The sequence below is a fragment of the Bos indicus genome, chromosome 10 (assembly GCF_029378745.1).
Source record: "Bos indicus isolate NIAB-ARS_2022 breed Sahiwal x Tharparkar chromosome 10, NIAB-ARS_B.indTharparkar_mat_pri_1.0, whole genome shotgun sequence".
Taxonomy (NCBI): Eukaryota; Metazoa; Chordata; class Mammalia; order Artiodactyla; family Bovidae; genus Bos; species Bos indicus.
In genome coordinates this window covers 86,447,850-86,472,284 of record NC_091769.1, presented here as the reverse complement: position 1 = coordinate 86,472,284, position 24,435 = coordinate 86,447,850, and the positions used below count along the sequence as shown (strand labels likewise).

The 24,435-nt window shown below is 51.3% G+C and overlaps 1 protein-coding gene across 2 annotated transcripts in view; it reads right to left on the bottom strand.

Moving 5' to 3' along the window:
• Window positions 1-578: 578 nt before the first annotated feature.
• JDP2 (Jun dimerization protein 2) overlaps window positions 579-24,435 on the bottom strand; it is a 45,407-nt gene continuing 21,550 nt past the window's right edge. For both annotated transcript variants that reach the window (XM_019969265.2, XM_070797891.1), the window contains exons 3-4: window positions 9,869-9,973; window positions 579-1,711 (exon numbers count right to left, since the gene is read on the bottom strand). In XM_019969265.2, the coding sequence (XP_019824824.1) occupies window positions 1,526-1,711; window positions 9,869-9,973 (291 nt within the window). In that variant the 3' untranslated portion in view covers window positions 579-1,525. The remainder of the gene's footprint in view (window positions 1,712-9,868; window positions 9,974-24,435) is intronic.

Here is a 24,435-nt window from a genome sequence, read left to right as displayed (position 1 = left end):
CTGGGTGACCTTGGATGAGTCACATACCCTCTCTGAGCCTCAGTTATTTACAAAATGAAGGGCAACGATGCCTATTTCATGTTTTGAGAGAAGTGAATGAGACTATATATGCTAGTTACTCTGTTAAGTCCTCAGCAGGGCAAGTTTTAAACTCCCTGGGCCTCGAATTCCTCATCTACCAATTGGGACCATTGCTGCTCCCTGTCAAGGCTGTTGTGAAAATGAACGGTATATGGAGCACATACAAGATTTAGCTCATGACCGTCAGCTCCATAAATGCAGGGCCCAGCGACTACTCAGCGCCTTGTGAGAGTACCTGGCACACTCCCGGCTGGCACTTAGGAAACGTGTGTTGAGTGAATACATGAAGTACTGTGTATATATATATAATAACTTCTCTGAGCCTCGACTTCCTCATCTGTAAAATGGGCATATAAAGACTTACCTGGGAAGGGTTGTTGTGAAAACCAAGGGCCCATGATAGATGCTCCAAACATTCTCTAACACTACACACCACAGGTGACCAAGTGTTCCCTGTACCCCCATTCCCCAGGCAGACACTACAAGAGGTGGCCGGGTAAGTAAGAGTAACGTTTACTGAGTGATACAGGACTGAGTACTATGAAGGGTTTACCAGGATGGAAACACACCCCACCCCCTCCCCGGCCACCCCCTAACACCCAGAGACTACAGTACTTAGAAGTTACACACAATGACCATAACTGCTGGATATTTGTTCGTAACAAACAAACCATAGCATATTTATACTGTATCACATCGAGTGATTATAGAAATCCATATATATATTGCTTGTATAAAATCTTTTTTTTTTTTGTAAAAAATATTAAAAAAAAAAAAAAAAAGAAAGTATAAAAAACATGTGCAGTTGAAAGCCCTGCCAGGACAGCCAGTCTGTAAACATTCAGTGAGTATGTGCTTTGGAAGGGCGCCTGCGCCTCGTGCCCACAGCAAACTCCAGCAGGGCCGGCCAGGGTGCACCCAGCTGCCGCTCCCCAGCAGGGCCCCGCTGGGCCCCGCATCTCGACCCTCTCTCTCCAGCCTTGCATCAGGGTCGTCAGGCAGATGGCCGTGTCACTCAGTTCGATCCTCAGCCGCGTGTTTGGTTGCAACTCATGGCTTTTCCTGGCTGCTCGGAGGTCCCTGGAGTGGGTACCCTGGTGGAGAGCCCAGAGAAGTGCCTGAGGCTGCTTTCCAGCCCCAGGTGCCTCTGTCCTGTCTCTCTGGAGCTGGGCCCCAGCGGGACAGCCCCACCCTCGAGTCTACTTTGGTCTCAGCGCTTGGTCCTTCTGGGTTTCATCAGCCGGCTCTTCCCCTTGTGTGGCTGATCTGAGTTTCACAAAAAAAAAAAAAAAAAAAGGCCCGGCCAATTACTGGCTGTGCTGAGCCTCTGGTGTAAAGTTTTTCACACACCAAAGAAGAGCCCTCTGGTGCCCTCCTCCTCTTCCTCCCTCTTGCCATCTCCTACTCCTCATTCTTCCTTTGTCCTCCTCCTCCCAGCCCACGGTCACTTCTTCTCAAGCTGCTCAAGCAGAGGGTTGCCTTCTGACTCAGGTGTCTTGACGCTGTCGGTCCGAACGATACAGGTGGGACGATGCCGGTTCAACATCAAGATGAGCTGCTGTCGCTCCTGCTTTAGCTCCTCGATCTGGGTCTTCAGCTCAGCGTTCATGAGTTCCAGCCGCTCAGATTCCTGCATGCAAAAACAGAGATGAGGCTTTAAGCTTTCAGTGGGGACCAGCTCCAAGGAGAAGCTCTCCACCTAGGTAGTCACAGGGCGCTCCAGGCTGGCCTTTGTCTATTTTCTGTCAGTTTCCCCCTGGAGAAGCACAGAATCTGCTACAGAGTCCCCTGGAGTAACTGATTTTGTTCAGGTCCTGCCCGTCATACCAGACACTGGCCTGTGTTGTTAGTGGGATGAATCTAGGGTATATCCTGGGGCCAGCCTGGCTCATGTTCCCCTCTCCTCCCCTACTCAATCCACTCCAGCCACAGTGGCTTCCTTTGTGTTGCTGGTGTTGTTTAGCTGCTTCAGTCGTATCTGACTCTCTGTGACCCCATGGACTGTAGCCTGCCAGGCTCCTCTGTCCGTAGAATTCTCCAGGCAAGAATACTGGAGTGGGTTGCCATTTCCTTCTCCAGGGGATCTTCCTGACCCAGGGACTGAACCCATCTCCTGCACTGGCAGGTGGATTCTTGACCACTGAGCCACTGGGGAAGCCCAGGGGCTTCCTTGCTGTTGCTCAAATATAGCAAACACTCTTCTGCCTCAGGACCTTTGCACAAGAAACAAAGGGTGGGAGAAGAATGGAGGCCAAGTGGATCCAGAGCAGATGCGTGGAGGGTCCACAGAGGGGTTAGAGGTGGCCCACGATGGCAGTGCCACAGAAAGTGCTTTATGTGTGATAAATGCATGTTGGGGATATATTGGCCTGTGGCATCCACAAGCCCAGTGTGGTCACGTAATTTCTCCTAAAACATGTGCTTCCTGGTTATCGGTCTATGATTATTTAAGGAGTCTCTTCCTTATACCCTGTTAGCTAGAATCTTTGCCCACTGGGAGGCAATCAATAGTCACCCTTCTGGATCCAAAATGTGGTTTTAAATAACCCCAAGTGAGATTTCCAGAGAACTTCCAGTTCAGTTGGAGAGGCTCCAGGGTGAGGAAAGGATGTTGACTTGATTTATGGGGAGTTTTCTTGCTCATGGGGCTTCCCTGAGAGCTCAGTTGGTAAAGAATCTATCTGCCTGCAATGCAGGAGACCCTGGTTCAATTCCTGGGTTGGTAAGATCCACTAAAGAAGGGATAGACTACCCACTCCAGTATTCTTGGGCTTCCCTTGTGCCTCAGCTGGTAAAGAATCCGCCTGCAATGCGGAAGACCTGGGTTCGATCCCTGGGTTGGGAAGATCCCCTGGAGAAGGGAAAGGCTACCCACTCCAGTATTCTGGCCTGGAGAATTCCATGGACTGTACAGTCCTGCTGCTGCTGCTGCTGCTGCTAAGTTGCTTCAGTCGTGTCCGACTCTGTGCGACTCCAAGACGGCAGCCCACCAGGCTCCCCCGTCCCTGGGATTCTCCAGGCAAGAACACTGGAGTGGGTTGCCATTTCCTTCTCCAATGTGTGAAAGTGAAAAATGAAAGTGAAGTCACTCAGTCATGTCTGACTCTTCTCGACCCCATGGACCCCAGCCTACCAGGCTCCTCCATCCATGGGATTTTCCAAGCAAGAGTACTGGAGTGGGGTGCCATTGCCTTCTCCCACTGTACAGTCCATGGGGTTGCAAAGAGTCGGATACAACTGTGCGACTTTCACTTACTTACTTACAAGTTTGTGATGTGGAGAGGTGATGGGCACACCAGTTCAATGCTCGGGAGTCAACACAGTAAAATACGGAAGCGCCTGAATTGGTATTTCCTGGACTCTATCTAAAAACATATAACCAGTGTGGAGGTTGGAATTCACCCAAAGGTTGGCAAAGGTTGAGACCAGTCATTCCCAGCTAGAAGCGATTTTGCCTCCCAGGAGACATTTGACAGTGTCTGGAGACATTTCGTGTTGTCACAACTGGGGAGGGTGGGTGCCCTTGGAATTCAGAGGGTAGGGATCAGGGATGCTCCTAGACATCCTTTAGCGCACAAGGAGCATCCGGTCCATTGCCAGGCCCAGGCAACCCGCATCAGACAAAGAATGGGCTGTGGTTGTGATGGGCTGAGTGGCCCCTCCCTGCCGGGGCTGAGAGATCCCCAGGCCCTCTGGCCTCAGGGCTGCTGTCTTCCCCACACCAGCCAGGCTGACTGAGCTGTTCCTTGTACTCATATCTGTGGAAGCAGCACAGCGCCTGGGGACTCACAACTGCTGAGATGTGCAGTCCTCGGGACAAGACGCTGAGGGAGAAAAGCCTCAAAGAAGGAAAAAATGCTCAGGGGGGGAAAATACCGAAAGCCAGCTAGGGTGGTTTTGGATTTAGCGGGACAAGGAGCGACAGGGAAGCCAGGCTGGTCCACTGTTCTCCTAACACCCCAAGCAGACAGCCTCTGAGGGCAGGAGAGACCCCATGTGGAACCATGAATCTGGGGCAGGTAGGGGCTGCCTGCTCACTGGGTCTACAAGCTGGTGCCTATGGGATGTCTCTGACCGTCTGGTTCCCCCCAGACACAATTTAAGCTCCAACTTCAAATCCTCTGAGCTGCTGCCTCTAGGAGTCTCGGTTCAATCCACCCACCCAGGAGCAAGTGCAGAGAACCTGCTTTGTGCAGTGAACCCTCTAAGGGGCCCCGAGGTCCATGAGCCCGTAACATGGATCGTGTGCAGCTTCCACTCAAGGGGGAGAAGGATCCAGACAGCCAGGCAGAGCTTATCAAGTGCCATCAGCCCTCCAGGGTCTAGACGACCTTCTGAGAGTGGGCTGAATGACCAGGTCTGATCTTGGGTTTGGAGAAATGGGTTGACTCTGGTTGAGCAGAGAAAGTCAGTGGGAGAGTGGGAAGATGTTTCAAGAAGCAAGCTCTGAGTGAACCAGGATGCAGACACGGGAGCGCGTCAGACGCATTTAAGAGATTAAAAATCCTCCCGGATGGCCACACGTCACGTTTGGACCTATTAGGGCACCAAGCTGGGAAGGTGGGTTTAGAGCCAGACCCGGGGTTTGGAAGAGTCAAGAGCAAGTTTCCTAACTTCCCTGAACCCCAGTTATCTCCTCTGCAAAAAAAAAAAAAAAACGATGATCGTGGGGGATTAAATGACTTCAAGTGGGAAAGGTACTTTGTAAACCAAGGGTTAGGGAGGCTTAAGGAATTTTTGCTTTAAGCCACAAGCAAGCGGGGATGAAGAAGCAAAGGAGGAGAAGCAGAGGAGGAGGCCGTTTCCAAGAAAACTTGGCAGGTCTGGGAGACTGCCTGCGTCTGCAGAGTGGGCGGTGGGTAGACAGCAGCCTGTGAGCATGGGGGAGGGTCCAAGGAAGCAGGGAGGTGGCAGCAGTTCTGGAGGGCAGTGGGCAGGACGAGGAAGGGCTGGGTTGTGCTGGAAATGGAAGTTAGAATGGGACATGCCAGGGGCAGGGTCTGGCAGGCTTGCACACACATCCTCACCCTTGAGAAGACATCACACCCACCTCACATCTGTATCACACAAAAAGACCAAGTGGGGTGCCTAACTGGCTTCCCCATGCATTTATCATAGCAATGGCATGACATTCTGCTGGTTTGAAAATGTACGGGTACATCGTGGAATAGCCTGCGCTTTGACAGTCTGACTGTCAGGCTGTAACTAGCTGCTCTGTTGTTTGATTTTCTTCTGTTTTATTAGTTGATGCTACATACTTATTTACTGGGTAAGTATAAACTGAGTTTTGAAAAATCTTTTTTTTAGCCGTGATTGTAGAAGTGGTTTGTGGTTTTAGAACAACGATTACCTAATCTGTTTTCCTAATTAATTCAATCAACATGGGCTAGGATCTTCACACCTTAATTAGGAAGTGAACAACTCTGCTTGCATTTTTGTTTATCGTTTTGCCTCTGGTAGATATTTACTGCCTTGGAGAAAATGAAACCATTTGTCATTTCAGAATGGAATTAATGCATGTGAAGGAGGTTCTGTCTCCTCTGTGGCAGTCAGTGAAGGCAGTAGAGAAAATACAGGGTGAGGGGCTGAGGTGTCCCAGCAGTGTGCCCTTGGCCAAGTCATTTCCCTTCTCTGGGCCTCAGTTCCCCCACCCCCACAGAAAATATGATTGGCCCAGGGTACTTTCAGCATGAAGATTCTCTGACTCTTATTTTTCAAAGTTACCCTAATGTACTTAAAATACAGCTCCACTTCCCAACGTTTTTTTTCTGTAAAAAAAAAAAATAGCCTGATGCAGACTTCTGAGCCCCAAAGCCCTGCCTGAATTAAAATCTTGACTCTGCCGCTTGCCAGCTAGGCTGCTGTGAACAAGACCCTCAGGGGGAGGGTGAGTAGAGGGCCGGGCAGGGGAGGAAGCTCTGGGTCCCCATCCTGACTTGGCCACTGTGTGAATCTCTCCGAGTCTCAGAATCTGAGCAAGTGGATATGGCTGCCTTGCCTCCTCCCAGAGTCACTGTGGCCGTCAAGGAGAGAGGGGCCTTGAAGAGCCACGAGCACCAGGGGAGCGTGCGATGGTGTTAACTGCTGCCCTCTCCCAGGGAACCGTGTCCGGCCCAGTGGAGTTGCAGAGGCGGCCCCACAGCAGCCACTGCTCCTGCCCGTGGACAGCAGAGGTGCTCAGGTGGCCCTGGGACCTGCAGGGCAAGGGATCTGACCCAAAGGCCTGCCTCTTGCCTCCTTCAGGGCCTTGCCTGGTCGAGGCAGATGACATGTGAGATGCCACAGAAATAGCCTAGCCTGGATGAGTCCCCAGGGGTCAAGGATGGGAGGGTGACTTGTGATATTGTACATATACGTGTGTTTGCGTGCACGTGTGCACATCCGCTCCGGTCACATCAACTCTGTGCGATGCTTGGACTGCAGCCTGCCAGGCGCCTCTGTCCATGGGATTCTCCGGGCAACAATACTGGAGTGGGTTGCCGTGCCCTCCTCCAGGGGATCTTCCTGACCCAGGGGCCAACCTGCGTCTCTTACGTCTCCTGCGTTGGCAGGAGGGTTCTTTATCACCAGTGCTACGTGAGAAGCCCATATGTGTGTACGCACGTGTGTGTGTGTGCGTGTGTGCACATACACACACATACACCTTTGTACCTCTGAGCCTTGTATATATTTGACATGTTAAAAAATAAACGACAAGAGAATCCCTCATGTCATCAGGCACGGACTGTCCACACAGCCTCCGCCTTTGGGCCTTAACCCTTACACGTGGCCTCAGCCTCCATGGTCAGAGGGGAGGAGGGGAGCATGGTGAGGGGCTGGGCGTGGGCCCCAACAGAACTGTCCAGGCCCCCCTCCCAGACCCCAAGGCCATGCACTTCTCTTGGTCAACAGCTGCCTTCTCCTCCCTGGGGGATAACACAGCAATGTAACCGATCTGCCCACTCGGGCGCGGGGGCGGGGGGGAGGGGGGGCCAGTCCACGCCCCTTGCTGTAACCACAGCAACAGGGTGTGTCCCTCTCCTCCTGAAACCCTCCCATGGCTCTCTGCACTGCACACTCCTTCATCCTAAAGGGACAGGGCATGAGAGTGAAAGAGGGTGCTCTTAATAACCAGGCCAGGACAACAGGCTTAGTTAAAGCGGGATTGCCCCGGACAAGACGGCACAGGGACCACCTCACACGTGAAGGCTCTGGGCCCCTTTCTCTCCGTGGATCCTGCACTCTAGCCACACCGGCGTTCTTTTCAATCCCATCACCGCAACCTTAAACGACACCTCAGCCTCTGGCCTGTGCTTTGGCTGTTGGTGGTGACCCCTCCAGCACTGTCCCTCCCTAAGTGGGCTCCCGCCCCTGGTCTATGTACCCATCAGGAGTCGTTCTGCAGTCTCGACTTGGACAGCCGCCCCTCCCCGCCCCCATCTGTGCTCACAGCCCCCCCCGCCCCCCGCCCCGGGCTCGCCCAACCTCATGTTCAGCACACATCCCATCCCTGTTTTTCCCCTGCCACCCCTGCAGCCACGGCCTGCGGGCCCACTGTGCGGCGGGCACTCACTCGGCACTGAGGAAGGATGGATGGGTCAGCAAACGGATGGATGAACCCTGACTCCACTGCACGCTGGCAGTGGTAACCTCGGGCAAGGAACTTGACCTCTCTGTGCTACAGGTACGTGTCTAAAAGGGGGATCGGCAGGGTGCTCAGTGGAATGAGAATAAACGGGACCCAGGAAATGCCTGGCACACAGTAGGTGCTCAGACCATGTCACTGGAATGCACAGAGCAGCTTGCCCGCTCATCTGGCACTGACCGTTGGTGACACTAGTGTGTCACTGGTGTGCATTCACTTGGCACACCTTGCCTGCTGGCTGTCTGACAGGCCCTGGAAGGCGGGGTTGGAATATGAGTGTTCCCTCTGTGCCCTGCCCAGCTCTGCAGGCTCTCAGGGCTGGAAATGAGGTGTGTGACACTCCATCCATCTTAAAGGCTTATGTGAGACCCGTGTCTTAGAAATTTCTTGAAACCTTCCTTCTTGGTGTCGGTCCACCATCCCTTCTGAGGGGCTTCCAGCTCCAGAGTCTAAGTCCCACCTATACTGACTGTTCCCCTGCTGAAACGCTCACAGCCGGAGGTGCACACACAGCCCCAAGGCACTGACACCCGTGACCTCCGATTTGTTCTCTGTTTGTTGCAAGAATGAGAAGAGACCCATCGACCTCCAGAGAAAACCCAGGCCAACCTGGCCTCGCCTCTCCAGCTCCCACAGGAGGGACCAGGACTAGTCCTGGGTGGTGTGTGCCCAGCACACCCAGCACAGGACCAGGCACTCAGTATACGCTTGACACTGCTTGTCCACACATCAATAAACAAGCAAAAGAACGAATGAGCAAACCCAGGAATGAATGGATGAGAGCCAGTAGGGCAGAGTGCTGAAGACAGGTGCTCTGAAATTAGCCTCAGGCCGAATCTCAGTTCTCCCAGGTCACTGCTGAGTGACCTGGGCAAGTTACTTAACCCCCGTGCCTTCCTTAGTGTCCCCATCAGCAGACTGAGAATAACGCAGGCCCCTACCTCATACAGCTGTAACGCAATAAAACGCACACTGCGCCTCGCACAGGGCCGCACTTCACAAATGTCAGCTGCTGCTGCTGCTAAGTCACTTCAGTCATGTCCGACTCTGCGCGACCCCATAGACAGCAGCCCACCAGGCTCCCCCATCCCTGGGATTCTCCAGGCAAGAACACTGGAGTGGGTTGCCATTTCCTTCTCCAATGCATGAAAGTGAAAAGTGAAAGTGAAGTCACTCAGTCGTGTCCAGCTCTTAGCGACCCCATGGACTGCAGCCCACCAGGCTCCTCCGTCCATGGGATTTTCCAGGCAAGAGTGCTGGAGTGGGGTGCCACTGCCTTTTCCGTCACAAACGTCAGCAGCCACTGTTAACTGCGGCTCACTGTAGAAGGCAGCCTGACCTGGGACATGACTCTTCTGCACTGTCACTATTGTTATTTAGAAACCAACAACAGATTGGGAGTGGGGAGGCTGGAGACCACTGGCTGGGACCAATTAGCATTTTGGTCATGTCCCTTCAAAGTCATCAACCATTTCTGAAAAACAAAAATAGGAGGGAAATCCTAAGGGACAGAAGAAGGAACAAATGCCTGTTTGACACATTCCAAATGAAAGGGCAGGGGTGTGCTCTGAGGGCCATGAGGCAAGGCAGCCTTCCACTCGCCTCGGTGTGCAGAGCTGACCTCTGTGGTCCTGGAGGCAGCAGCCAAGAGCTGGGGGTGAGTAGGGGGATGTCAGCTTTGGTGGGACAGAGTCCAGGCTGATGGGAGTCAGGGCCAGAAGAGCTTTCTGCACTTGAGGGAGGGGTTTTTTTTCTGCCCCATGGTTGCATGCACTGCCCCCGTGCAGGGAGCCATCACCAACTTCATCTGCACCCACGCCAGACAAGTTTGGGAGCCCTCGGTGCACCAGCATGGGGAGTACCTGTCCTGGGCCACCTGGGCCCTCAGCGCCGAGGATCTATACCTCAGCTGGAGGCGGGGAACTTGGCTCCTTCCATAGGCTCTGGCCTTCCTGCGATCAGGCTGCCCCCTGGGTCATCTCAGTTCAGGGAGGGGGCACTGGATAGGAGTGGAGGGTAGGAACAGAGGGGTCGTGGCCGCCCGGGCTGATGCCAGTGAGCATGCATTGATTCCGCAGGCCCGGGATGCTGTCTCCTGGGCTACCAGCACACAAGCCTCTAAAGGACAAGGCCGGGGCCCACCGTGGCCACTGCTCGCCTCACCCGCTGCAGAAATTCCGTCCGCTCCTTCTTCTTGTTCCGGCATCGGGCCGCCGCGACTTTGTTCTTCTCCCGACGCCGTTTCCTCCGCTCCTCTTCCTCGTCTAGCTGTGGGGGCAAAGAGCCACAGATGAGACACTGAGGCAAGCCTGGCGGCTGGCTGCCCTCCCAAGACTCAGATAGATGGACAGACGGATGACCTAACCATGAGTGAGCAGCCCTGCCAGCCCACTGGCCTCTCGGCAGGTGGGATGCAGTGGTTCCCAGCTGGTCCCAAGGATGCTCACGAAGCAGGTGGGCATCCCGGGGAGGAATCAGCATCCCAGGAGGGCAGGGCCACATGGGTTCTGCCAGAGTTCAGGAGGCCTGGAGCCTGGCGATCGCCTCACTCAGAGGTGACACCCAACAGGCGGTCTGTTCTCTGGCCTGGCCCGAGCCTCTGGGCACTGTTTTCCAGGCCAGCAGTTCCCAGGCATTTCCTTTCAAAACACCTTGAGCATGAGTGTTGATTTTACCTTCTGCTCCACCCATTTTCACTCCCTGTCCTCCCTCTCAGGTCCTTCCGAACCCTCAGCTCTATCCTGATGATGGAGCAGTCTTCCCACCCCTCACCAGGTTCGTCCTTCCCTCTGCCAATGCACTGGAGAAGGAAATGGCAACCCACTCCAGTATTCCTGCCTGGAAAATTTCATGGACCGAGAAGCCTGGTGGGCTGCAGTCCCTGGCATGGTAAAGAGTCAGACACGGCTGAGCAACTGGTCACACACGCACGCTGCCTCTGCATTTTCTTTCTCCAGGATACCCACTTGCACCCCAAGATTGCAGGGGCTCCCCAAAGTGCCCTTCTCAGGACCTAGACATAGGAGGCTTCTGAATCTCTAGACTTACTTCCCTGGTGGCTCAGTTGGTAAAGAATCAGCCTGCAATGCAAGAGACCTGGGTTCGATCCCTGGGTTAGGAAGATCCCCTGGAGAAGGGAATGGCTACCAACGCCAGTATTCTGGCCTGGAGAACTCCGCAAACAGAGGAGCCTGGGTACAGTCCATGGCGTCACAAACAGTCGGACATGACTAAGTGACTTTCACACACACACACACACTAGGAATCTTATCATGTGTGAAATAGGGCCCACTGAATGGGAGAGAAGAGGCTCACTGCCCGCCAATATGGACTTCCAGAGCTGTGGCTATTACTGTTTAATATCATTAATAATAACAAGAGCTGCCATCTGTTGCCCTCTTTGTTCAGTGCTCTCAACATAGGTCCTATAATCCTCACATCACAGTCTGATGAGGAAGTTCTCTGACTGCCCCACTTCACAGACAGTGAGACTAAGGTTCACCTGCGCAGTCTGCCCAAGCCCCTCCAGCAAGGAGATGATAGAGTCAGGCTTCCCACTCTGATTTCTCCGACTTCACCCACCCTGATCTTGACCACAGCCCCAGCCCATCAGGATCACTTGGACATGAAGCCTCTCGTGGTCCACTGCTTGCTAGGGGATTCTGGACGACCCACAGGATCGGCCGGGCTGGACGTGGCCCAGAGTCTGAGGCCACTGGAGAAGTCGTCGGGCAGCCTGGGCCTGCCAACCCTCTCACTTCTGGAACCAGTGGGGGTGCTTCTGGCAGCCTGAGGCCTGGAACAAGGTCTCGGCCCAAAAGGGCTGCAGGCCAGGAAAATAAACAGCCTCCCTGCCTGCATTCCCGGCATGCTCCGGGAACTCAGGACCAAAGGGTGAGCCGGAGACCAGCACCCACGGCCCCCGGCATAGGCCCTGGCAGGGGCCGCCCCATCTCCTGGTTCACCACCTTGGAGCTTCTCCCTGACCCACGCCCTCCCGGCCTGGGAGGCTGGCTGGAGAGGTGCCCTGTCAACACGGCCGCACCCAAGCACCTCCCAGCCCCTTGGCCTCCTTTGAAACTGAACCAGAAGTGACAGCTCCTCTGGCTGACCCGCATCTGGGGAAATAGAAACCCGGACAAAGTTGATTCCGCCCAACCTCTACCTCACCCCCAACAAGGCCGAGGTAACCGTGACGACAGGCAGAGGGAAGGAACTGGAGGAAGTGGCTGGCAGTGCAACCTCCCCTCGGCTGAGAGGGTTTGCCCACAAACTGCCAAGGTGATGTGTGCAACCTGGGCCCTGCCAGACGCACAGGGCCTCCGGCCCCTCTCCCAGAGCAAACCCCGGGTTCTGGCAGAACCTGGGAGATACAGCCTCTGTCCCTCAAGAGCTGGCTCCCTCCTCCACCTCTGTGCAGGGCCTCATCCTACATAAAGTTGGAAGCCAACGGAAGCCGCGCAAGCAGCAGACACAAAGAGGCTCAGCGCTGGAAGTTTAAGACATCAGTTGAACCAGGATGACACCCAGATGGGGGGGCTGCTCCTCCTGCCCTCTGCAGCCACATCGGTCCCCTCCTACCCTCACCCTAGACTCCAAATGTTTCACCTTCTCCAAGTCTGCCAGGCCTCCTGAGATAACCTTCCTTTCCTATTGGTCAACTCTTACAACCCTCAAGAGCAAACGCCACCTCCTCCAGGAAGGCTCCCTTGACTCCCCAGATTGAATTAACTGCTTTTTCCACTGTTTATGATAGCCAAGACATGCTGTGCTGTGCTCAGTTGCTTCAGTCATATCCAATTCTTTGCAACCCTAGGGATGGTAGCCCACCAGGCTCTGTCCATGGGATTCTCTAGGCAAGAATATTGGAGTGGGTTGCCATGCCCTCCTCCAGGAAGCCTAGACATACAAGCAACCTAAATGTCCATCAACAGAAGAATGGATAAAGAAGATGTGGTACATATATACATTGGAATATTACTCAGCCATTAAAAAGAATGGAATAATGCCATTTGTAGCCACATGGATGGACATAGAGAGTGTCATACTGAGTGTAAGTAAGTCAGACAGAGAAGGAGAAATACCACATGCCATCCCTTATATGTGGGAAAAAAAATGATACAAATGAACTTACTTACAAAACAGAAAAACTCACAGACTTAGAAAACGAACTTATGGTACCCAGCGGGTAAAGGTAGTTAGTGACTTTGGGATGGTCATGTGTACCCTGATACATGTAAAATGGATAACCAATAAGCACCTATTGTGTAGCACACAGTACCCTGCTCAACAATATGTGCCAGCCTGGATGAGACGGGAGTTTCGGGGAGAATGGATACAAGTATATGTATGGCTGAGTCCCTTTGCTGTTTACCTGAGACTACCACGACATTGTTAATCGGCTATACCCCAGTACAAAATAAAAAGTCTAAAGTTTGGTTAAAAAAAGAAAAAAAGAAAAAATTAACTGCTTTTTCAGTGCTACAGCCCTTTGAGTTCCCTGCTGGAAGAACCTCCATCATACCCCACCGTAATTCTCAGCTTCCATAGGTAGCTGCCTTCCCTGCTAGTCTGGAGGACGGGGGACCCGGGTAACCCCAGCACCTGGCACAGAACGTGGCACTTAGGAGGGGCACAGCGAATGTTAGTCAAATGAATGAATGGAATGAAAGATTCAGAGAAAGATGCCACAGGCTTAAATTCTATAATTACAAAAGTGATTTATTGCCTGTATCTGCATAACCTTTGCTCCAGGGCTTCTAAGGAGCCTTCTCCACCAGGGATGGCCTCATGTTTCTGTCTGCAGGAGGCCAGCAAAGCTTGGGAATCGTCCTGCCTTCCCCAGAAACACACTGGCCTGAAGACGGAGTCAGGATTTGGGATGCAGGCCACCTATGGCTGTGAAAGTGAAAGACAGTGAAAGTCACTCAGTCGTGTCCGACTCTTTGCAACCCCATGGACAGTCCATGAAATTTTCCAGGCCAGAATACTGGAGTGGGTAGCCTTTCCCTTCTCCAGGGGATCTTTCCAACCCAGGGATCAAACCCAGGTCTCCCGCATTGCAGGGGGATTCTTTACCAGCTGAGCCACAGCAGAAGCCCAAGAATACTGGAGTGGGTAGCCTATCCCTTCTCCAACAGATCTTCCCGACTCAGGAATCAAAACGGGGTCTCTGCCTGCATTGCAGGCAGATTCTTTACCAACGGAGCTATCAGGGAAGCTCCCTATGGCTGTGGCGAGTGCACGAATCCCATGCAGGACGTGAGAGCACCAGGCTATGTGTACTTAAGCCCCAAAATCCCGGTACCCATAGCACCGCTGGCTTCCAAGCCCACACCTGGGCCTTTCCCATGCCTGTGTCCTGCCTTGGCTCACACGACCCAATAAAGCAAGAAATGGCTGCACAACCCCTTCGCCACACTTCCCCCTTTGAAACTGTGCTGTATTTCCCCCCAGTCCTCCTGCGGCTCTTTAAAAGCCCCCCAGAGGGCTCAGAGAAAAGAGAAGCTGAGTTCCTGCCTGAAGGAAGACAAGGGTTGGGCAGTGCCCTCAGGCCCGCATCCCCATGGGCTCACTCTGGCTCCTTTCACAGGGCCTGCATGGGCTGCGCCCTCTGCCTGGAGCTGTTTGGAGACTGGCTCGGCCCTCCCCCCGGGCTTGAGGCCGCTGCCTTCTCCTAGATCCTCTAGGCATCTGGTCCCGCGTGGGTGAGAGACAGTGCCGTGTTTTCGCCGCACACGACTCCAACATCTAAAACCGGAACCCTGAACGGGAGATGATGACTTTTTCTGCAGACACAGCTGGAGGATCCAGCGTGTTTGAGGAGGAGGCAGCTTGAGCTTCAAGACTTTGAAAAACCATAGTCGGGGTGGGGTGAGTGGGGACAGGCGGGTGGAGCAAGCAGATCGTTCCTTGTCCTTCAGCTGGGTTCTGGCTCTGGGTTTCTTCAATTCCCAGGGCGGCCCGAGGACAAAGCTGTCTGTGTTCTGGCAGTGATGGGGTGGAGGTGGTGGCGGGCCCTTCCACCATCCTCCACCTTGGAGGGCCAGACCTGGGGGTCCGGATCACAGCCAAGGAGGCCCTCACTGTTGAGCAGTCCCTCCTCAGACAGCCTGTTCTCAAGTCCCCCGAGGAAGCCCAGGGCAACCCTGGCCCCTGCTCTAGCTGACTGTATGTGGTATGAGTGGCTAACCCGAGCTGGGCTGTATTCACCAAGAGGAAATCTGAAACTAAACTGCTGGGCCGGAGGGTATGCAGGCTGGACAATCAATTTCAACCCAGAGAAGCAGAAGGATCAGGCTGCTGATGTGTTGAGATGAGCAGAGACCACCCGGCAAGACAGAAACAGACATTCGGTTACAGGAGCGAGTCGAACAAAGAGAGGGGATGGGCGAGAGAGTGAGAGAAGCACAGCCTGGACAGGGTGTGGTGAGCAAGGGGCCCAGGGCACAGATTTAAGGAGGTGCTCATCTCTGGAGCTTGTGCCAGGGCAGGGTCAGCACCCGGAGGGTGGGTGTCTCCTTAAATGTCACACGCTGGGCATCTGGCTTGCCGCATCCTGTCCAAACCCCGAGAGACAGAGGGAGCTCCAGACAGAGAAAGGTAGAGACACAGACAGGGAAGACAGAGAACACAGAGAAACAAGATGGGTGGAGAGAGAGACAGAGAGTACGGGGCAGAGCCACAAAGAGAGAAACCCAGAGACATGGCCACAGGCCGATGGTACAGACAGACAGAGGGACAGACAGCAGACAGACAGGAACGCTGATTCCACCCCTGCAGAGGCCTGACTGTGCTTCGTCTCCTCGGGGTCCATGATGAATCTGAATCTACCCTGGAAATTCCTCCATTGGCTTTCAGGGAGCTGGAGAAGGTTTCTGCCTCTTGCCACTGAAAGATACGTGTGATACCAGGGTCCCGCTCTTGTGAAGTCAGGTGATGCCAGGTGTGCAGAGGGTGGTCCCCAGGAATCCAGGAGAGAAGGCCTACCCAGGAGCAATGCTTCTAGAAGACCTGGGAAAGCGGCAGAGCCTGGATGCAGACGAGCTCTTGAGCAAAGAGAGGTGGGTCACCTCAGCAGGAAGGAAACCCTGGGGATTCGGGGCCCTGGGGGTTAAATGGTCTCAGGAAGCCAAGCAGGACAGGCCTACTATCTTCCTCACTTTCACAGATGTGCAAACTCATGATATCAAGCTTGATATCAAGACATCAAGGCTGCCCAAAGGGCAGTGACAGCTTCGAATCCAGGCCTTTGGGGCCCAGGGCCCGAGCATCTCCTGCTCTTCGAAGGGCGGGTGGTCTTGGTAACAAGACCCCGACTGAGCCTTTCAGCTCCGTGCCCAGGGATGGAACTATTAAGCATCTAACTGTGAGGACAATGACCGTTTTATTTTTTCCTGCCTGGGTATTTCTTTTTTTTTAATCGAAGGATAAGTGCTTTAACTGGAGGATAATATTGTGTTGGCCTCTGCCATGCAACAACATGGATCAGCCCCAGGTATACATGTATCCCCTCCCCGCCCCGAATCCCTCTCCCATCTCCTTCCCCATGCCACCCCTTCCAGGTTGTCACAGGGCACTGGCCTGAGCTCCCTGGGTCACACAGCAAATTCCCATTGGCTATTTATTTCATATATCTGCCTGGGTATTTTTAAGTAAAGCATATTTGTTGCGCAATTAACACAAGAGTGTAGCACGAAAGCAGCATAGTTTACAGCAGGGGGGCCCACCCCGCTCCAGTCATGACTCTCAGGCCCTGTCTGCCAGCCACGTGGCTCTCACACGGTGGCAAGTCACCCAGATGTGATTTTTGAATCCTGACATTTCATAAGCATTTCCAAATATGTATCTTCAGTTCAGTTCAGTCACTCAGTCACGTCCGACTCTTTGCGACCCCATGAATTGCAGCATGCCAGGCCTGCCTGTCCATCACCAACTCCCGGAGTTCACTCAAACTCATGTCCATCAAGTCAGTGATGCCATCCAGCCATTTCATCCTCTGTCGTCCCCTTCTCCTCCTGCCCCCAATCCCTCCCAGCATCAGGGTCTTTTCTTACAGACCCTCAAAGAATCAGGATAAGAAAGAGCAGTGACACTTGGTAACCCCAGGCATGGCAAACACAGAAACTCTCAATGGACAAAACAATAGAGAAAAGGACAGTGAGGCAGGTGCCCAGCCGAAACCGAGAGGGAAAAATCAAGTCAAACCCGCAGTGCTAAGCAGAGTACTGAAGGGCTGAAAGACTTATCTTAGACTGAAAACTCTCCCAGGCAGAGAGAAGCGGGCTTATCTGAGACTTGGGGCATCAATGTTGTCAGCATGAACTCTGGGGTCTGAGAGGCCTGGGTCTACCCTAGCAGCTCTGTACACCAACTCTTCCTGTGTATTGCCTTTTTTTTTGCTGGAAGATGTTATATGTTGAATAAAATTCTCTATAAACATTTTTTTAAAAAGTGCTCCGGGCAAGTCCCTCAGCCTGTCTGAGCATCACTTGTACAAGGAGGATACTGAGCCGTGCCGCACAGGGTTGCCATGACGACTTAAGTCTCATCCCAGAGCTGGGGACACAGGAAGGGCTCTGAAAATTCCAGCTGCCCTGTCTTTCTAGGTGAAGCCAGTGCTGCCCCGGGCCCACCTCCCACACAGAGAGAACCTGGCATAAAAGGAGCGCTGGGGGCCGACTGCAGGGTGGGGGTGCTTCAGGGCACACAAGTTGTCAGTGGGCAGGCCTGAGTGACCGCCCTCAAGCCTCCAAGTCGAGCCCTGGCCGTGCCTGCTGGGACCCTCCCCCTTCCGTGGAGGAACCACATTTCAACACCAGGGGCCCACGAGCACCCTGGGAAGTAAACACCCAGATACCAAACATACCAGACATTCTCCCACATAAACACAGCTGCTGGGAGCCAGGGGCTGTGGGCCCTGCCCACCTCCCTGCCAAGGACCCTCTATATGCACTGAGTGGTTTCAGCCACCACCTCTTCTCGAATGCCAACCAAGTCTTTATTTTCAGGGCAAAACATCCACTATCTGCTGGATGCTCGATCCAGACTGTCCTCAACTGCTGGCTTTATCTCTCTTCTCCACCCTAGCTGGCACCATTGCCCACCTGGTTACAGGCCTCGCCCGCTCACCTGTCCCTCCTCTGTCTCCAGGTTTGACCAGACAAGCCATCCAATTCTACATCCTATATCATCCTCAGACTTGCTCTCCACTCTCTACCCCCCTGCCGTTTTCCAGGTTTTCTCTCTTCTCTTGTCTCTGTTTCTCTGTCTCTCCATCTCTCTCTCTTCTGCTCCACCTCCTGGGAGGCCTCCTGACCGTGTACAACCATCCTCTACTCCAGCCATTGGAGGGAAGTTTCTAAAATGCAAATCTGATCCAGTTACTGACCTTCAGGGGCTCCTCATTACCCTAAGGATAAAGCCCAAGCTCCTTAATACACCCAACAAGGCACCTGGTGACTTGGCCCCACCTGCCCTGGTCTCACCTCCCATCTATCCCTATCCTACACACCCTCATCCTGCAACACTGAGCCTCTACTATACCTCACACTTCCCTGGCCTCATGCCTTTGCCTCTGCTGTCCCCTTGGTTTCATTGCTGTACATTCAGCTCAAGTGTGACCTCCTACAGGAAGTCCTCCCTGATTTTCATCCCGTCCAAGCTGGGGAGGTGTTCCTCTGCTCTGGGCTTCCAGAGAACTTTGAGTTTATCCTGGCCTCTACTGTGCTGTATTCTAGCCCTAGTTTCTTCCTCCACTAAAATGGGAGTTCTGTGAGGGCAAAGTCTGTATTTTGTTGACTTTCTGTGTGCCCCACACCTTGTAGAGTTTATGGCCATCAGTAGCACTCAATAAACGTTTGCTTAAGGGAGGCCTGATCCCCAGAGCTGGGGACCTGGACAAGAACCCAGTACTCCTGACTCCCAACCCAGTGCCCTTTCCAACTGCCCCCACTGTCAGGCTGTAATCCAACACTCTCACCTATAAGCAAACCCACACATCTGGATGCCATGCTCACTCAAAGCTCCAGCCCAGCCAACCACCAGGTGAAGGCTCTGAACAGGAGCTGGCAGAGGCAATGGCTGCACCTGCCAATTCACTGTACGCAGCTCTCCTGGCTGGGGGCGAGCGCAGGTGGAGAGGTGACTGCTCAGGGCACTGGGCCTCTGCACGAAAGCGCAGGGAGCAGCAAGGTGGCAAGCTACTCTCCATCCTGAGGTTCTGGAACTAAGAAGACCTAGAGATCCTTGATTCCTGCCGCATCCGAAGGCTGGAAACTCAAGTTCAGGGAAACAGAGTGAGTCCAAGCAGGTCTCTGGGTCAGACAGTGGTGAGACCACCCAGAACCCCACTGCTTTCTGGAAAGAAGCAGGGAATACCTCTTTAGGATGAAAGCCCGCTCCTATTCTTGTTGCATTAAAGCCATAGGGGATCCAATCAAACAGACTTCTCTGAGGTCTTGCATCTCAGTAAGAGGAAGCATCTCATGACCCCTGCCTCATGGGCCTCAGTCAAAACCTTCTCCAGGGTTAAGAGAACCTCTAAAAAAATAGGCCACCCAAGGCCTGAGGCTGGTTTATGCACAGAGTAGGAAAGGGCCATTCTCTCAAAAGCAGTGGAGAACAGCCTGTTTCTACCACTAAGAAAAGGCAGCATTGTGTTTGGAACAAAGCCTGAAATAGCCAGCTGGGCAGGGTGGCACCCATCTGTGGATGGCCCTGCTGAGTGAAGGGCAAACTCTGTTACTGTGAAAGTGAGGGGGAGGCTGGGAGATAGAGGCAATAATCACCTTGGCTCAGGCAGAGGAAGAGAAAAGGGACAAAGGTTGCCGGGAAATCCTTTTGCGGACAAGAGCTATTTGAAGAATGATGGCTCTTTTTTGTTGTTGAAATCTGTCTATTCCAGGCCTGTTTCATATTTATGGTTTAGGGAGGTTTGGTTTCCCACTAGGCAATCAATCAATTTTGTTGCCCAATTGACATTCACTTCAAAAAGATGAGAAAAGGACAGAAATAGTAGCCTCCACATATGAGATTCTCCCCACCCCCAAAAGAATGGTCAGAAGCAGAATATACCGACAGGGGAAAATCCATTTTCTTCACAAAAAGAGTTAATCATACAATAGAAACTGGGTCTTTAACAATAGCAATAACAACGAGCTGTGTAATATACCTTGATTGCACAGGGCAAAAAAAAAGAGAGAGAGACAAGAGCCCCTGCAAGTGACTGAATGACAGTCTATAATTAAATGAAAATGCAGCTGTTGCAAAGAATATTTATGAACAGGTCTGTTCTGAAAGTCCCGAGTTGGCCAAACTAGAACATTTCAAGTGCCATCATCCTATTAAAGCATTGGAAGTCATTCGTCTTTCATCATGAAGGTGAAAAACAAGGTCCTTGGCTTAATTATTCTCCACCAACGCAGTTCCGTTTAATCTGTATGCAGGGTGTGCAGCTGAAATACAGATTTCAGCCAATTTCTTTCAGACACGAGGCACAGATAAGAAATCACTGAGTGAAACGGAGACCTCTATTTTGAGGAAACAGAAAGCCAGCTAATAAAAATCCCATCCAGATGACAGTGGTCAAAGGAACTGACAGCCAGGGATGCCTGGCCTGGAGCTTGGAAGGGTGATTTCACCATGCATGACTTATACAATGAAATGGTTGCAGTTAAAGTTCATAGTGGGTGAAGGCAGGGTTTCGTAGCATCTAGACAGATGACGGGGGCTGAAAGCCCCCACTCCCCAGTTATCAGACCAGAGCTGCTGAGAACTCTGGGCCAGATACAGCAAGTGAAGGCTCCTTTGGCATCAGAACAGTATATCTGATTCTCTCCCTTCTACAACAATAAAGGAGCCGGCCTATTGACAAGCTCAGCAGTTTAATTGGGAAGTCCCTTTGGGTGTGAATGCTGGCAGCAGGAACATCTCAAGACCTGGAAATAACTGCTTTGGAAATGCTAAGGTGTTTGCAGACTCAGAGAACAACCCTGCCTTACACAGACTCAGATACCACATGATGGCATGCAGATTCCTCCAGGAAACTTGAGATAGGTTTGAAGAAAAATGTGGTTTCAAGCCCTTGTAGCCGTTCTCCGAGAGAACCATCACCAGTCAGAGCTGGAAGCAATGTTCAGTTCTGAGAACATCAGAACCTACTGGAGGGCTTCTGATGTCACAGATTCAAGGGCTTCACCCTCTAGAGAGTCTACTTTAGTAGGTTTAGGGTGAGACTCAGGAGTCTGTGCTTCTCACACACTCCCAGATGCCACTGGGTCCGCGCCTGACTTTGAATAGTGCTGACTCATTGGAAAAGACCCTGATGCTGGGAAAGATTGAAGGCAGGAGGAGAAGGGGACAACAGAGGATGAGAAAGCTGGATGGCATCATTGACTCAATGGACATGAGTTTGAGCAAATCCCGGGAGATCATGAAGGACAGGGAAGCCTGGTGTGCCGCAGTCCATGGGGTCACAAAGAGTTGGACAAGACTTACTTAGCAACTAAACAACAACAACGATATACTAAATTGATAAAGGTGGTATTTTATTAAGGGGCTCAAATTGTATCATATACTTATTAGAGTCATTCAATAAGAATATAAAAATGAGTTCCGGTTGATGCAAAATCTTTAACTCAGAGGTTATGGGAGAAAGTTGAAGGTTTATGATAGCTTCAGGATCCAAATTATTCCTGTCTTATGTTTCCCCTGCACACATAAATCGGTAGTTGCAAACAGGTGTGTATGTGTTATATAAGTACACACACACATACATACATAAATAATGGTCTTCCAGCTTGCCCTGCACTCTCAAGGCTCAGCAGTAAAGAGAAGTAGCAGAAAGACCTTTGTTCTGAACAAAACAGACCCACCTGGCACCAGATGTCACCTTGGCAGTGCTCTCCAAAGTGTCAGATTTGATCATTAACAGGTATGAGCATGGGTGTAGAACTTGCTTTAAAAAAAAAAAAAAAAGATTAGATAAAATTATGCCTTAAAAATGAGACTCTGGCAAGTTAATCTCTCTGAGCTGCTGGTTCCCTAACAACTAGTGGTACTAAAAAAACATCTAGCTCATAAGGTTTTTGAAGAGATCAAAGGAGATAATCTATGTAAAGCAGTTTTCAAACCATAAAATCCACTGCTCATGTGATCCTTCTGTCCTGAAGGCAAATGTCCTTACTCCTTCAAAGACCTGGGCCAGTTTATAAGGTAACGTGGGTTTCAACCAATGGCTACAGATCAGAACCACCTGCCGGCCCCACCCAGACCAACTGAGCTAGAATCACTGGGATGAATTTCGGTATTGTTTTTTAAACACTCACCAGGGGATGCTAATGAATAAGCAGGATTATGCCATATTTCCTCCCAAGTTCCATACAAAACCCTGCCAGGCTGCTCCCATTGCTTTTGCAGGGCCTCTAGCAACAAAAGAGAGAGAAAATATCCCTAACCAGACCCTGGCTTTTTTGCCACTATTGACCTAAAAGGGCCAGTGGCGGGGGTATTAATCATCATAGCTACTAATTCTGGAGCATCGATACACGCTGTGTGGCATCACGGCTATGGCACCGCCGCATCACACATGCTATACGATTAACATACAGTATCCCTTTTAATCCTCCCTGTACCCAAGTGAGGTTGATATTACTCTTGCCTGTATTACAATAGCTTTGAGATAAAATTCACACATACCACACAGTTCAGCCCACTTAAAGTGCACAGTTCAATTGCTTTGAATAGATTCACAAACTTGTGCAGCCATCACAATTAACTTTACAGCATTCTCATCACCCCCGAAAGAAACTCCATACCTTTGAGCCATCACTCCAACTTCGCCCATCTCCCCCGACCTTAGGCACCAGGGAACCAGTTCTCCTCCTTGTCTCTACAGATTTGCCTCTTCTGGACATCTCATAACAATGGACTCACACAACATGTGGTCTTTTGTGACAGGCTTCTTTCATGTAAGGTTTGCAAGGTCCATCCACGTTGTGGTACGTACTTTATCCCTTTTTATGGCCAAATAATATTCCATGATATGGATATGGCACGTTTTATCCATTCATCAGCTAATGGACATTTGGGCTGTTGACACTTTTGAGATATTGTGAACACTCCTGTATAAGTTTCTGTTTTAATTTCTCTTGATCACATATACCTAGAAGTGGGATTGCTGGGTCATAGAGAGAAGAAAATGGCAACCCACTCCAGTATTCTAGCCTGGAGAATCCCATGGACAGAGGAGAGTGGCTACAGACCATTGGGTTGAAAAGGTCGGACACGACTGAGCGACTAACACACTTTCATTTCATGGTAACACTATGTTTAGCCTTTTGAGGAGCTGCCAGATTGTTTTCCAAAGCATCTGCACCATTTTACATTCCCAACAGCAGTGGATGAGGATTACAACTTCTCCACACCCTTACTAATACTTGTCATTATCTGTCCTTTTTATTACAGTTATCCTAGTGGGTGTGAAGTGGTATCTCATTGTGGTTTTGATTTGCATTTCTGTGATGGCTAATGATGTTGAGCATCTTTCCATGTGCTTATTAACTATTCATATATCTTCTTTGGAGAAATGTGTATTGAGATACTTTGTCCATTTTTTAAATTAGGCTATGTGTCTTTTAAGAAGACATGGCAAGAATACACAGAAGAACTGTACAAAAAAGATCTTCACGACCCAGATAATCATGATGGTGTGATCACTGACCTAGAGCCAGACATCCTGGAATGTGAAGCCAAGTGGGCCTTAGAAAGCATCACTATGAACAAAGCTAGTGGAGGTGACAGAATTCCAGTTGAGCTATTCCAAATCCTGAAAGATGATGCTGTGAAAGTGCTGCACTCAATATGCCAGCAAATTTGGAAAACTCAGCAGTGGCCACAGGACTGGAAAAGGTCAGTTTTCATTCCAATCCCAAAGAAAGGCAATGCCAAAGAATGCTCAAACTACCGCACAATTGCACTCATCTCACCCGCTAGTAAAGTAATGCTCAAAATTCTCCAAGCCAGGCTTCAGCAATATGTGAACCGTGAACTTCCAAATGTTCAAGCTAGTTTTAGAAAAGGCAGAGGAACCCGAGATCAAATTGCCAACATTTGCTGGATCATGGAAAAAGCAAGAGAGTTCCAGAAAAACATCTATGTCTGCTTTATTGACTGTGCCAAAGCCTTTGACTGTGTGGATCACAATAAACTGTGGAAAATTCTGAAAGAGATGGGAATACCAGACCACCTGACCTGCCTCTTGAGAAATTTGTATGCAGGTCAGGAAGCAACAGTTAGAACTGGACATGGGACAACAGACTGGTTTCAAATAGGAAAAGGAGTACGTCAAAGTTGTATATTGTCACCCTGCTTATTTAACTTATATGCAGAGTACATCATGAGAAACGCTGGGCTGGAAGAAACACAAGCTGGAATCAAGATTGCTGGGAGAAATATCAATAACCTCAGATATGCAGATGACACCACCCTTATGGCAGAAAGTGAAGAGGAACTAAAAAGCCTCTTGATGAAAGTGAAAGTGGAGAGTGAAAAAGTTGGCTTAAAGCTCAACATTCAGAAAACGAAGATCATGGCATCCGGTCCCATCACTTCATGGGAAATAGATGGGGAAACAGTGGAAACAGTGTCAGACTTTATTTTTCTGGGCTCCAAAATCACTGCAGATGGTAACTGCAGCCATGAAATTAAAAGACGCTTACTCCTTGGAAGGA